Raw genomic sequence first — 12,239 nt, 5'->3', positions numbered from 1 at the left:
CTTGACTTCTAGTTCCCCATTTCAAAAAACATTTTGCCAACTTTTGACTTTCGGCAAAAAGCTTGTGTTTTGACAACATTAAACACGAGAGAATGTTGGTATTGGAAAAACAACCTTCTGGTACTATCATCGAGCCTTTCTACTGAAGAGGCCGTTGGTGGAGATGCGCGTCTCCGCCGCCTGTATAAAAGAGATACACGGTCCTTTATCTACAATTACTAAATCGAAGGCAATTGTACCCGTTGTTTGGTCTGCTTTTTGAGACACAACAGCCCGCACAGCCGCTCTTCACTCGGTACTTCTTGATATACAATGAAATGAATGAAAAGGTCTCCACACACACACACACACACACACACACACACACACTCAAAAGGCAACTGGACTTCCAGTGGTACAAGACCAGCGCAGATTTTGCATCAGGATTCAAATCTAAAAACTTCAATTCTAAATCACCTGCTGTAAACTGTAACTGTAAAAATGAAGCATGGTACTGCGCCTCCACCAGCAGCAAACACGTTTTTTCAAAATGGGAAGCAAATGGCGAAGGAACCCGACCACAACGAGAGGTATGACAATTGTAGGTTTCACCAGTGATGAAGCCTCTTTGATTGGATGCAAAAAAAAAGAAAAAAGAAGGCCTTCCACACAGTAAGTCCAGTTGCCTCGACCAATCTGATGTCCCATGACCTACTGAGAACCTTCATACATTGTTGCTGAACCTACGATGACAACAGTGAGTCAGACCGACATCAGCACTGCATTAAAACACTGCAGGGGTTTCAATGCACAGGGCCGGAGAGAGGAAATGCGAGGTCGTCCGGACAAAAAAAAATTGACTCCAACTCAACTCTCGCAATGTCATCTGGCAAAGTACTGCACTGCAGTGGCCGATCAAAGCGTGCACTAGTGGATTTATCTGTAGTGAGAACAGTTCAACTCTGCCATTTACCTCGCAGTCGTCAAGATAGGGGAGAAAATGGCGACGATTAAACTTTCAAGTAGAGCTGGGTATTGAACTCAATGCCTTCTAGCACAGACTATATTGTGTGAACCGTGTTCAGATTTGTTAAGTTGTTGTCAGAAGGCCCTCCCCTAAAAAATAGTGAAGATTTAATTAATATTTTGCTAATTTTATGCTGTATTTTCATTTAAGCAAAGTTCTTGTTAAGCGGTTTGTGTTTAACACATTTGGCTTCTTTTGTCAAATAAAAAAAGGGTTTATTAGAAAATCATGTTTATAGTCTTCAAGAATGTACTATTTGGACCCATTACAGTTAAAAACAATAATAATAAAGATATTATGATAAAAACCACGGTGAACAAATGTTACGGTACCACCGATGTTTGACAAAAAGTAAAACTTCCTGGATTGTGGTTCATTTTTCCACTGGTACCTGTAGCAACAAGGCCCCCTTGATTTCACTCTGAACACCTACCAACAGAAGTATACCACCAAACAACACAACAGGTCCAGAACTGCAAGGTACATTATGTTTTTAACAGTGCTTAAGGGTGGATTTCTTTCCTTTAGACCACCGAGCGATGCTCTCCGCACACGTACACCGCGCTCGGCTGTATGCGCCTCTTCGTGTTGCCCGGCAGCTGAGGAAGAAACTTGAAGTACTTGGGCATCAGGTCGAGGCAGGCGTCGCGGAACTTCTTGATCCGCCAGTAGTAAATGAGAGGGTTGAGGGCCGACTTGAGGTAGCACAACCACAGGACCCACGTGCTGATTTGAAAAAAGCTGTCTCTGTGGTAGAAGCCGTCGCTGAAGGTGGCTACCAAACTGTAGGCGGTGAAGGGGGCCCAGCACACTGTAAACACGGAGAAGAGGACGAGGATGGTGGTGAAGGCACGGGTCTTGAAGCTCATGTCTATGTTCATTTGGAAGGGCCTCTGGAGGCTCAGCAGGCCCAGTTTGCTGGCCTGGCTCAGACAGATGCTGTCCGGGTGGCTGTGGATGCGGATGGCGTTGTGGCGGATGGTGTTCAGGATCCCCATGAACGTGTACAGCATGACCATGAAGGGGAAGAAGAAGAAGGCTAGCATTATTACCAACACATAGGTGTGGTAACCGGGCTCAACGCTGTATCCAAATACACACTGAGGGGCCCTGGGGGGGATCTGTAAGGGAGGGGAACCGACAGCCAGGGGGAAAGAGAAAACGAAAGAGAGTCCCCAAGTGACCACTATGAGCACTTTAGCTCTCTGTGGGCTCAGCTTATCTTGCTTCTGGACAATAATGAGGAAACGGTCTATGCTTATTATAAGCAGTATGGCCACGCCCTCCATCACGAAGAACCAAAAGAGCATGGCCGAAACGCGGCAGAAAACGTCCCCAAAAATCCAGCGGGTGGTCACGACGGTGACCAGGGCGAAGGGCATGTTCAGGACGGCCAGCATCATGTCCGCGAACGCCAGGCTCGCCAACAGGATGTTGATGGCCGAGCGCATGGCGGATCTCTGGTACACCATCAGGCACACCACCATGTTCCCCAGCAGAGCCAGGAGTAGGACGGCAACCATGGCGACGCAGAAGAAGACCTGCAGGGGCAGGCCAACACCTGTCTGGCTCGCCGGCGCCGTCGGCTCCGGGGACGACCAGGAGCCCGCGGAGATGTTATCCATCGACGGCCTCGCGGAGAGGTTCAGCAGCCCCGTGACGAGGCAGCAGAGACTGGCGTTGACGTCCCCCGTCTCCGGAACAGTAGTGGAGTGAACCATTCTTCCCCAGGGCGGACCGGCATCGTCGCTGGTGAGCTCACGTTAAACGTGATGCCGTAGGTGCGGATATTCCCGGCCTCACGCAACATGGCAGCGTCTCCATGGCTGCAAGACCCTAAAAATGTACACAACAACGTAGTGAGTGCCAAGTAAGTCAAAAAAAAAGGGTTTGTGAGACCAGATTACAGCAGATTACAATGGAAACACCGATTGAAGTTGTAATGACGCACTTAAAGCAGTGTTTGGATGCTAAACGTAGTGCTCAAAGGGTTTGCAGCCTTTTCCATGGATTTCTTTACGCAGACTGCTTCCCTTCCTTTAACAGAAGCTAATCACAATTTGTTCAGCTTCCAATTTTGTAGGTATCAAAGAACCAGGGATTCAATTACAATGTCATGATTAAAGATTAAATGAACCGTGGAACTCGCACACTTAAGTCTTCCCTTTGTTTTTTTTAGAGAATTCTCTAGAACTCGGTACATCAGAAAATGTGTGCCGGCTGAATAATTTGACCTAAAATTACCATTTCAATCACTCAACCCCGTGTTACCTCGAAGTCTTGAGGAAAACGTTGTTTTTCTCGCATGCATCCGCAGGGATGGAAGATCGCAAAATCCGGTCGTGTGCTCACTTTTTCCCCCGGCATGCGAGAAAAAGTCTTCTTCAAGAATTTAAAGCTCATTTGTTTAACCTGTACACGAAGATAAAAAGGTGAGAACCGCAAATTGACGTTTTCAGAGAACATCTAACGTCCTTGTTTGTGTATGAATGAAACAAACGAGATACAACATGTTGATTCGTGGTCTTTAGAAGCGTTGGTAGGCATACTTTCTAAACTTTGGACAGAGCCATGCTAGCCATTGTTTATGCTAAGCTAGGCTAACCCTGTCCTGACAACAGCACTTAACACACAGACATGTCCTCTCAGTTCGTCTCAGGAAGAGAAAGAATAGTGCATTTCACAACAATGCAACTCGTAAGCATTGGCCTAGAAAGAATGAAAACATCTCCCCCATGTTTGCCTGAAGATGTGATAAGAAACCCTTTTAAAGCTCTTTTCTTAACTGCTGCCAGCAACAAACAGCCAATGTTCAACTGGGGACAAGTCAAATGCTGCAATAAAACTCCCTTATCACTTGTATAAACATTGGACGCTGTTATTTCAGACCGCCTAGCTTCATTTACAATAAGCAGCAAAATGCCAAATAATAAATGTGCTGTGTAGAAAACAGTCCTGTTGGAAGTACTAAATGATTCATTTGCACATAAATGGCTTTTTTTTTTGTAGTCCTGTGTGGGTGTGAAAATCAAGCAAATGCAATTATGGCCAATTATTATGAGAACAGTGCATCTCATGTCTTTAATGGAGTCATGTTAAAAAAAAACACAGGCTGGGATGCTGCTCTGATACCTGGATATGTGTCACTCAACAAATAGTGTTATCTCAACGTCACCAAGACAGTCAAGAGACAAACGGGCTGCAGTGAGGAGACAAGCGGGCTGCAGTGAGGAGACAAACGGGCTGCAGTGAGGAGACAAACGGGCTGCAGTGAGGAGACAAACGGGCTGCAGTGAGGAGACAAGCGGGCTGCAGTGAGGAGACAAACGGGCTGCAGTGAGGAGACAAACGGGCTGCAGTGAGGAGACAAACGGGCTGCAGTGAGGAGACAAACGGGCTGCAGTGAGGAGACAAGCGGGCTGCAGTGAGGAGACAAGCGGGCTGCAGTGAGGAGACAAACGGGCTGCAGTGAGGAGACAAACGGGCTGCAGTGAGGAGACAAACAGGCTGCAGTGAGGAGACAAACAGGCTGTTGAAGACTTTGCTTTATTCATATCATATGATGATGACAAGCGTGTTATCCGCAGCTGCTTCGTCACAATGAAGACCTGGTGAATGAGGGCAACTGGTTTAATGTTGGCCTACTTCCTGCTGCATTCACCTCGCATTTTCTAAAAGGACCGTCCTCGTGGACAGCGAGACTTCGGTGAACGCCACGTCTCTTTCCTTTCAGGGTAGGGTGACCCTTACATGTTCAAAAATAGCCACTTCAGCCGCCGAGCAATCAAGTAAACCTGCAGTAGAAAAATGAATGTTCGGGTACTTGACGTTCAAAAAAAACAAAACACTCTGTGAATTGTTCAAATACTGAACGTGGCAACGCAATTATGGGATGGAGATTCGCAGGGAGAATATGCTGAGAGCTTTTCAGCCACATCTTGTAGCCTTTTATCTCTAGGAAGTATAATGAGGAGACGAAATGTGTGCTGCAAACCGGCACAGTCAGTCCATGGTGGGGAGATATCCTGGTTTACGGCAATAACAGCCTGGCAGAGAGCTTACCTGGTTTATTCCAGGTGGCGTTGTTAAGCAATAATGATGCGTCTGTCTCACTTAATGACATGCGATTTCTGCATATTTTAATGGAGATGAATAATTACAGCAGATTATATAATATAGAGTCTGTGGAGAGAAATTAATTTGCCAAATTGAATACACTGAAGATTAAATCTGCCATTACACAATTACAAGCACGGATCGAGACAAAAACGCCGTAATAAAGTAAAAAATAAGTAATATTCTAATAATAATAATTCAATTGTGTTTGTCAAGTTTATCAACTACTGAATTTAAAGCGTTGAAATATTTTAATTATTGCCATCACCATTAAAAAAAAAAAAAATCAGTATCACTTGATTTCTTTACTTAATGTAACTTTTGAGATTCAGAAATCACCAAATACATTTTAAATTAAAGGATGTCTCTCTGATTAACAGTAATTTCATCCTCCATGAAGGAAATGTTTTGTTTTCATGTGTGTTGGCACCAGGCCTAGTTTTTCTTCACTTTAGTGCATGAAGTTTGATAGGTGTTGTTATACATGGCACATATAAATCAGGGCTGTATTCTGACTCTAATGAAATGCTAATTGCAAGTTGCAAAGTGGCCATTTGTTGGACACACGATGGTGGTGGTGTCCCTAGAGACTGAATTATAATCACATGGTCAAATCACATCCGAGCATTGCAACACCTGACTGCTAAATCTGTGAGGGGAGTCTGAAAATGAACTCAAATATTGGAGAAAAAATGAAATCCATACCAAATACAATTACACCTCATCGACCTCCAGTAAGAGCCATTACAGGCCAACCTCAGCAGCTCTCTCCGTGTGTTAGCGCGTGTATTTTGGACGCCGCACGAGCATATTTTGATTCCGATATTCGAATAGCTTCGACTGTTGCCGTTGTTATGCCAGCAGCAAAAATGGTTGAGACGACAAAAACCAGTGATCCACGGAGAGTTAGCGACATCTCCGTGGACCAGGCGAGGGCAGTGGGTGTTTACGGCTTCGTTTTCGAGATTTGGCCCCGACATATAAGAGCAACAACACGGTGTTGTTGACATGCAGACGGTTGTGTTCGATATTTACCTGCTTCATTCCCCCATGTTGAAGCTCCGGAGCGGCTGAAGTGCTGCGGCTCAGTCCTCCAAATGGTGCATCTCGCCCAAAATGTGTTCCTCCTCCCTCGTTGTAAGCGGTTCTTCTACCGAGCAAGTGGGCCGGTGATGGCTTTCCCCCCCGAAATGCAACGTTTAGGCCCTGTAGCTGTGTTATTTTAATAACCGCCGGCGATGCCACTACACGCACACAACTAAAGTCGGAGATAAAAGTAAAATCCGCATTTGGTTAGTCTCGCTTTTGTTTCCAGAGTAGCACGAGAGACACCGCGCTGATTATCCACGTTTTTTTTTTTTAAGAGTGGGTAAATATTAAGGTTCTTTTTTCTCCATACAGATGTGAGCAGCCCCTCCTCCAGCAACGAATGCATCAGGCTATGTACTGTATGTATGCGGTCCAAATTATCACCACACTGTTACAAACTACGCTCACTTTCGGGCTTTCCGTGATCCGCGGCAAGGCACCGAGCGTACACAAACGCAGCTTCCTGTCTGGACTTTTCAAAATAAGGAGGGGTAGATGCAGAGTGGACTCTAATCCAAAGAACGGCATGTTAAGACTGCGTTTTCAGAAAAAAAGAGAAATGTCTTCAACTGCTTTGGGTTGTATGGACATTTTTTTGTAAAAAAAATTAATGAATTTAATTTAATATTCTTCACAAGAATAAATGCCAGGCAGTGTAGAGAACACTTTAGACAACATATAGGGACATATTTCTCAGAAGGTATACAAAATCAATCAATTAATCTATCTATATCTATATCTATATATATATATAGCTGAGGGAATGAATAATACCCATGACCTCAAACACTTCTAAAAACATGGCTGCACATACTAGGCAACTAAAGTTATGGCTACTTAAGTAAAAGTACACAAATATCTCCTCGCAGTGACAGTTGCATATAGTCAGCATGAAAGGGCATAATAGTCAGCTGACTATTGCGCAAGTGCAGACTAGAATGCTTTGCAATTTCTGTTAGAGTGAAAGCGTAATGCGATTTAGGTTTAAATGCATTAAAATATGTACATCAAAAAAAGGATTAAATTAGTTACTTACAGCTATTATTTTCTGGAGACACATTCCACCATGTTTTGTTTAATATCTATAGTCTAGCTGCAGCTCCTTTTTCTGGACGAGCTAGGTCTTGCTAAAAAGTGACTCTTATTTTGAAGGAAAACATCAGCGCTTCGGGCAGCATCCGCGCTCTCTCTAGTTAGCTTGACGCTGCTCTGTATTCAGCGATAACTGACACCGACAGAAGCCAAGTTGCATGGGCAGGAGCGGACTGTTCGTGGCACACGCCCCGTTTTGAGCGTCGTCCAATAGAAACGACAAATTGTATCCAAATGGGCGTGGCCCGACTGGAGGAAGTGCTGTTTTTGGGCACGTGCGAGTGTGCGTGGTGGGTGGCATAGATGACAAACGGAGCCTGTTATGGCTGAAGTAAGCTCAGCGTTATCAGAATGCCATCTACTGTCTGTCTGTGGGCTACGAACATTATTTTAATATGATTCAAGCACAACATTGATGGTTACTGGTTACAGTGCAGAATTGGGACTTGGTTGACTCCAAATGACTTCAGAGTCAACGGTATTAATAATTGACAGAACCCATTACAACCACTTTAAACAAGGGATACAACACCTGAAATAACAAATAAATGTCTCTGTGGGACAAGCTATGTAGATATATATCTTGACATGTGACAGAAGGAAGCATTGTACTTGATGATTATATGTACATCTTTAATGGCTTTTGTTATCTTGGATTTCTATAACTGATGATGATCTAAATTTCAGCTTGTGTCAAGGGGGCCAGTATGTTTGCCAACAGGCCAGATTTGGCCCACAGGCCACTGTATGCCTACCACTTAATTGAATGCGTGGTGGAAAAGTAATCAGTCTTTTGTTAGCTACCGACCTTATTTTCTTTCTTTATCCAAAACCCAGTCCAGGATATCTAATATAAATCTACCATTGGAAGCCACAGTGGAGTAACAATGCTGTCTGTGTTAGCCTGTAAGAGACGTTACTGTCGGGCGGCTGTGTGGGAAACGACACAAACACAAAAGGCACTTCAGCGAAAACTCTGGGGTTTAGTTACACATGGATTGGATCAGAAATTAGACAAACCTAACAAACACAAGACTGCATAGTTGAATTAATAACTGATAAACAAGCATGCTGATGCCAACAGCTTCAAAGTATCTTCTACTTATGTTAAAATAAATGGCTGTATGATATGTAAAATAGTTTTGGGGCTTGGCAGATATGCTGCTATATAGTCTGTGGTCATCACCATGGAGCAATAGTTTAAAAAGTTTGGTAGTACGCGTTTCTTTCTGAGTGACGAGGGCAACAGTACAGAGCTGGAGTTAGGACATTGGTAGCTTAGCTTAGCATAGCATAACGACTGGACGCAGGGGGAAACAGCTAGCCTGGTTCTGTCCAAAGTTTAAAAAAAAAAAAAAATACACCTACCAACACCTCTAAAGCTCATTTTAACACAATATCTTATTTGTTTCCTCTGGACAAAAACACAACTGTAAAAATGATAATTTGCCGTTTTAGAGGAAGTCACGGGATGCAACCATTTTTTCTTCTTCTAGTTTTATGCTAAGCTAGGCTAACCCCATCCTGGCTCCAGTGCCGTACACACAGACATGAGATTTCGTTCTCACTCTCCTCCCAAAATGTGGAACTATTCCTTCAAACCAGGTTTTGGACCTCTAGCTCTTTCAAAATGTGGGATCTTGAGTATGAACACCATTGTATTTTATCATAGAGGAATCATCAAAGGCACTATGAAGACGAAATGTTTTAAATAAAATACTGGTACTTATTTATTAATTTCTTTGTTTGCTATAGATCAATAACTCAACCTTAGACATACAGCATCCCATGAATCCATCTACATAAACCCTACATTGGGTACAAACTTGAGGCTTGAGAAACTCAATCAGTTACAGTCATGTCGCTCTCACAATGCAATGTATTGACGCACATAAATAAGTCGGGTCATATTTTGTCTAATATGACTGCCATTCACCTACGACCCAGTCCTACGAAGCCTTTATCTGCTTGGCACTGTCAGTCTTGGGTGGTATGATGTGAACCTGGAAGGGGACGAAGAACTCCAGAAGAGCTTTTGTGTCCTTCAAGTCCAGAGAATATTCCTGAGCGATCTTTCCCGGCGTCCATGTCTCAGGCTGACGCTGGTGGCTGCCCAGGGCCTTCAGGGCCTCGACGATGGTCAGCTTGCCTTTGGGAACATCTTTGAGCTCCACCAGGCCGTACGGTTCCCCCGGTAAACTGAATCTCAGCGGCCGCCGCTCCGCCTCGTCACCCGCCGTCACGTCCTTTGAGTTCTGTGCGCAGATTAAGCAGAAGGAAACGAGTCTATTGGCTGGAAATCAAATAAATTCACTACGGACATGGTCCTTAGTGACTTGTGTTCTTCGTCTACTAACACCATAAGGCCAGGTTTAAATACCAAGTGTGTCAAGCTTTCAGAAAAAAAAAAAAAAAACGTAATGATACAATGCGTTTAAACATTAAAAAAACTGCATGTGAAAAGGTTACAGTGTCAAAGACGTCTATGTCTGAAATTAGCATGCTAACCAGCTAGCTCTTACTCTTGTCCTGCTTTTAGTTGGCATTTTGCTCTTTTTTTGTATAAACGATGACTAAATTTACACTGCCATGTTGGGAGCGTTTGCTAACGCGCTAGGCTAGCTGTATCAGCTTTACGAGGCCGTAATATGTCGAGCTGAGAGCGATTTTAAACTAGGCGTGGAGCGCTGCCCTCAAGTGGCCAAAACTGTTAGTGCAGCTGCTATTACCAAACAGTCATTGATGTTTTTCTTGCTGCAAGGGCAACAAACGACCAAAAGCACAAAACCGTTGCACCATACAGCATTTAGCATACAAGTTAACTGTCAATAGTGTAGCCATTTTTTGACCAGGGGACACAGGAGTCTTTTTCCACTTCACTTGTTTACAACTGTGAAATGGTCCACAGCCTAATAACACGAGAGCCTTGTGTAATTTATCTCGAATGAATCAAATCAATTGGCTAAAGCACCCCTCCATCATTAGAGACATTTACAAATATGACACAATCAGTGTCCCGGTCTGACCTCTGCCGCTGCCGGATCTTTCGACTCCACGTACACGGACTTCAGGAGGGTCAGCAGAGGGTCGTTCTTCTGGCTGATTGAGTCCGCCGTCTCCACCGCTGAAACAAACACACAGCATGCTGCTCGTCAACGGTCACTGCAAAGCCTAATTGGTAACGTTACGTCTGAGGCTGGTGAATCAACATGCCATGTACCAGTGTGTACCCCGGAGGAGACAGTTACACAAGTCAGCGAAGGTTTCAAACACTCACCCTCAGAGCTGCCGGCGGAGGGCGGGAGGTTGGCCTCGTATCGGGGTGCTGCTCGCGGCTTTTCCTTGGAGATTTCTCGGTGTACGCGGTTTTCTAGGTTGAAATTTCGGAACATACGCGCTACCCGTGCCCCCATGTTTGACATATCACTGAATTTACCCCGCTGCCAATAAAGTTTATTCAAACTGTCGACGGCGACCGAGAAGGTTCATCTCAGAGTGGAAAGGCGAACACAGAAATTAGCAGCGACACCTGTTGGTTGGAAGAGTGTATTATTTCTCAATTCCTTATTTTCTAAACCATTACAAAAAATGGTTCTACTTGTCTTTTTTAATCTATTATGGAAACACATTTCAGACAGGTGAAGAAGAAAACAAAACCAAGAGGAAATGTTCATAATGATAGTAAAATAATACTCAGTAAATATATATCGGAAACATTCTCCTATATTTGATTTATAATTGTATATCTATAAATATCATGATTTTTATGTAATACTGTGATCCCTTTTTCACGTACACATTTCTTCAGTCTACTGTTTGAAACAAGATGAGCAGTTACACGACCAGCAGATGGCAGCATTTCATATTCTAACACATTCACAATAGCCTCGTAAAAGAGAAGTTTGTCCTTGTTCTGAGGTTCACGGTGCGTCAGTGCCGGTTTGAAATACAAACCGAAGCTCTGCCTTTTTGTCACAATGAGGATTCATTTGTTACTGAGACAAAGTAAATAAATCAGTTATCACTTCCATCCCCCGAGTGCTCTGACCGGGCCAGACAGCACAGGTCACTTTATATATAAGGGAGGCCATATGGAGCACATCTGGAAGTGGTTATCTGCTCAATCATAGCAAAACAACCCACGGCATTTAATTTTTTTGTGAGAAGAGGAATGGAAAGGAATTATTTTCCCTTTCACTCACTAACTGGTGTACGACTCCTCCTGAGTGAGGAGCTGATGAAAGTCACAAACCAAAAGGCCAGAGGCTCTCAGCCAATGAGGCTACTCGGTTCCACCAGAGCTGTGCGCGCACACACACACACACACACACACACACACACACACACACACACACACACACACACACACACACACACACACACACACACACACACACACACACACGACAAATTCAGTGGAACACAGACAGACATGATTTTTCATTGTCATCAAAAAAAGTGCTGTGAAAATGAATTTATTCCATTGATAATAAAACTCAGTACTGATCCCTGATGTTTGCATGTTTTTAATCCAACTTGATTTGAAACGAAACAAAAAGAACACGGCTCCGAGACATGTTGATTCATGTGAGGCTTGAAGGGAAGGAGGAGTCGAGTGTCTAGACTGTTGACTTGTAGAGTTAAAACAGATGTGTATCAGCATCAACATGAAACAAATAAAACCTTCCACTGTGTTTGTCTGAAAACAGGTTCTCTACATTTGGAGAACACATTTTTTTATTTAATGTTTTGGCTATTGAATGGCTGATGAGCTGTGCTTGATAACCACATTCTCTTATAGTATACCTTTTGACATACTATGGTGGCCATGACACCTCAACATGCTACAATTTAAAAAAACAAGGTATGTACTTTACAAATGAGACCAAATAAATGCCTTCAGGTGGAGTTAACAGACTCATTCTTTTCATTTCCT

The 12,239-nt window shown here is 43.7% G+C and overlaps 2 protein-coding genes across 2 annotated transcripts; both read right to left on the bottom strand.

The window, feature by feature from the left end:
• Positions 1–1,220: 1,220 nt before the first annotated feature.
• Positions 1,221–6,720, bottom strand: gpr63 (G protein-coupled receptor 63). Its single transcript, XM_076084670.1, has 2 exons — positions 6,158–6,720; positions 1,221–2,842 (listed from the first exon to the last, which is right to left on the bottom strand). Exon 2 carries the CDS (start codon positions 2,725–2,727, stop codon positions 1,531–1,533), a length of 1,197 nt encoding a protein of 398 aa, XP_075940785.1. The 5' UTR covers positions 2,728–2,842; positions 6,158–6,720; the 3' UTR covers positions 1,221–1,530.
• A 1,199-nt stretch (positions 6,721–7,919) lies between these two features.
• On the bottom strand, positions 7,920–10,740 carry ndufaf4 (NADH:ubiquinone oxidoreductase complex assembly factor 4). The gene is made up of 3 exons (XM_076084603.1): positions 10,581–10,740; positions 10,330–10,427; positions 7,920–9,558 (listed from the first exon to the last, which is right to left on the bottom strand). The coding sequence occupies exons 1-3, from the start codon at positions 10,723–10,725 to the stop codon at positions 9,253–9,255; spliced, it is 549 nt and encodes a 182-aa protein (XP_075940718.1). The 5' UTR covers positions 10,726–10,740; the 3' UTR covers positions 7,920–9,252.
• Positions 10,741–12,239: the final 1,499 nt, after the last annotated feature.

The sequence above is a fragment of the Anarhichas minor genome, unplaced genomic scaffold (assembly GCF_050575085.1).
Source record: "Anarhichas minor isolate MPS153535 unplaced genomic scaffold, ASM5057508v1 ptg000136l, whole genome shotgun sequence".
NCBI classification, from domain to species: domain Eukaryota; kingdom Metazoa; phylum Chordata; class Actinopteri; order Perciformes; family Anarhichadidae; genus Anarhichas; species Anarhichas minor.
The sequence above is the reverse complement of the archived record's forward strand: the minus strand, read 5'-3'. Positions and strand labels throughout refer to the sequence as shown.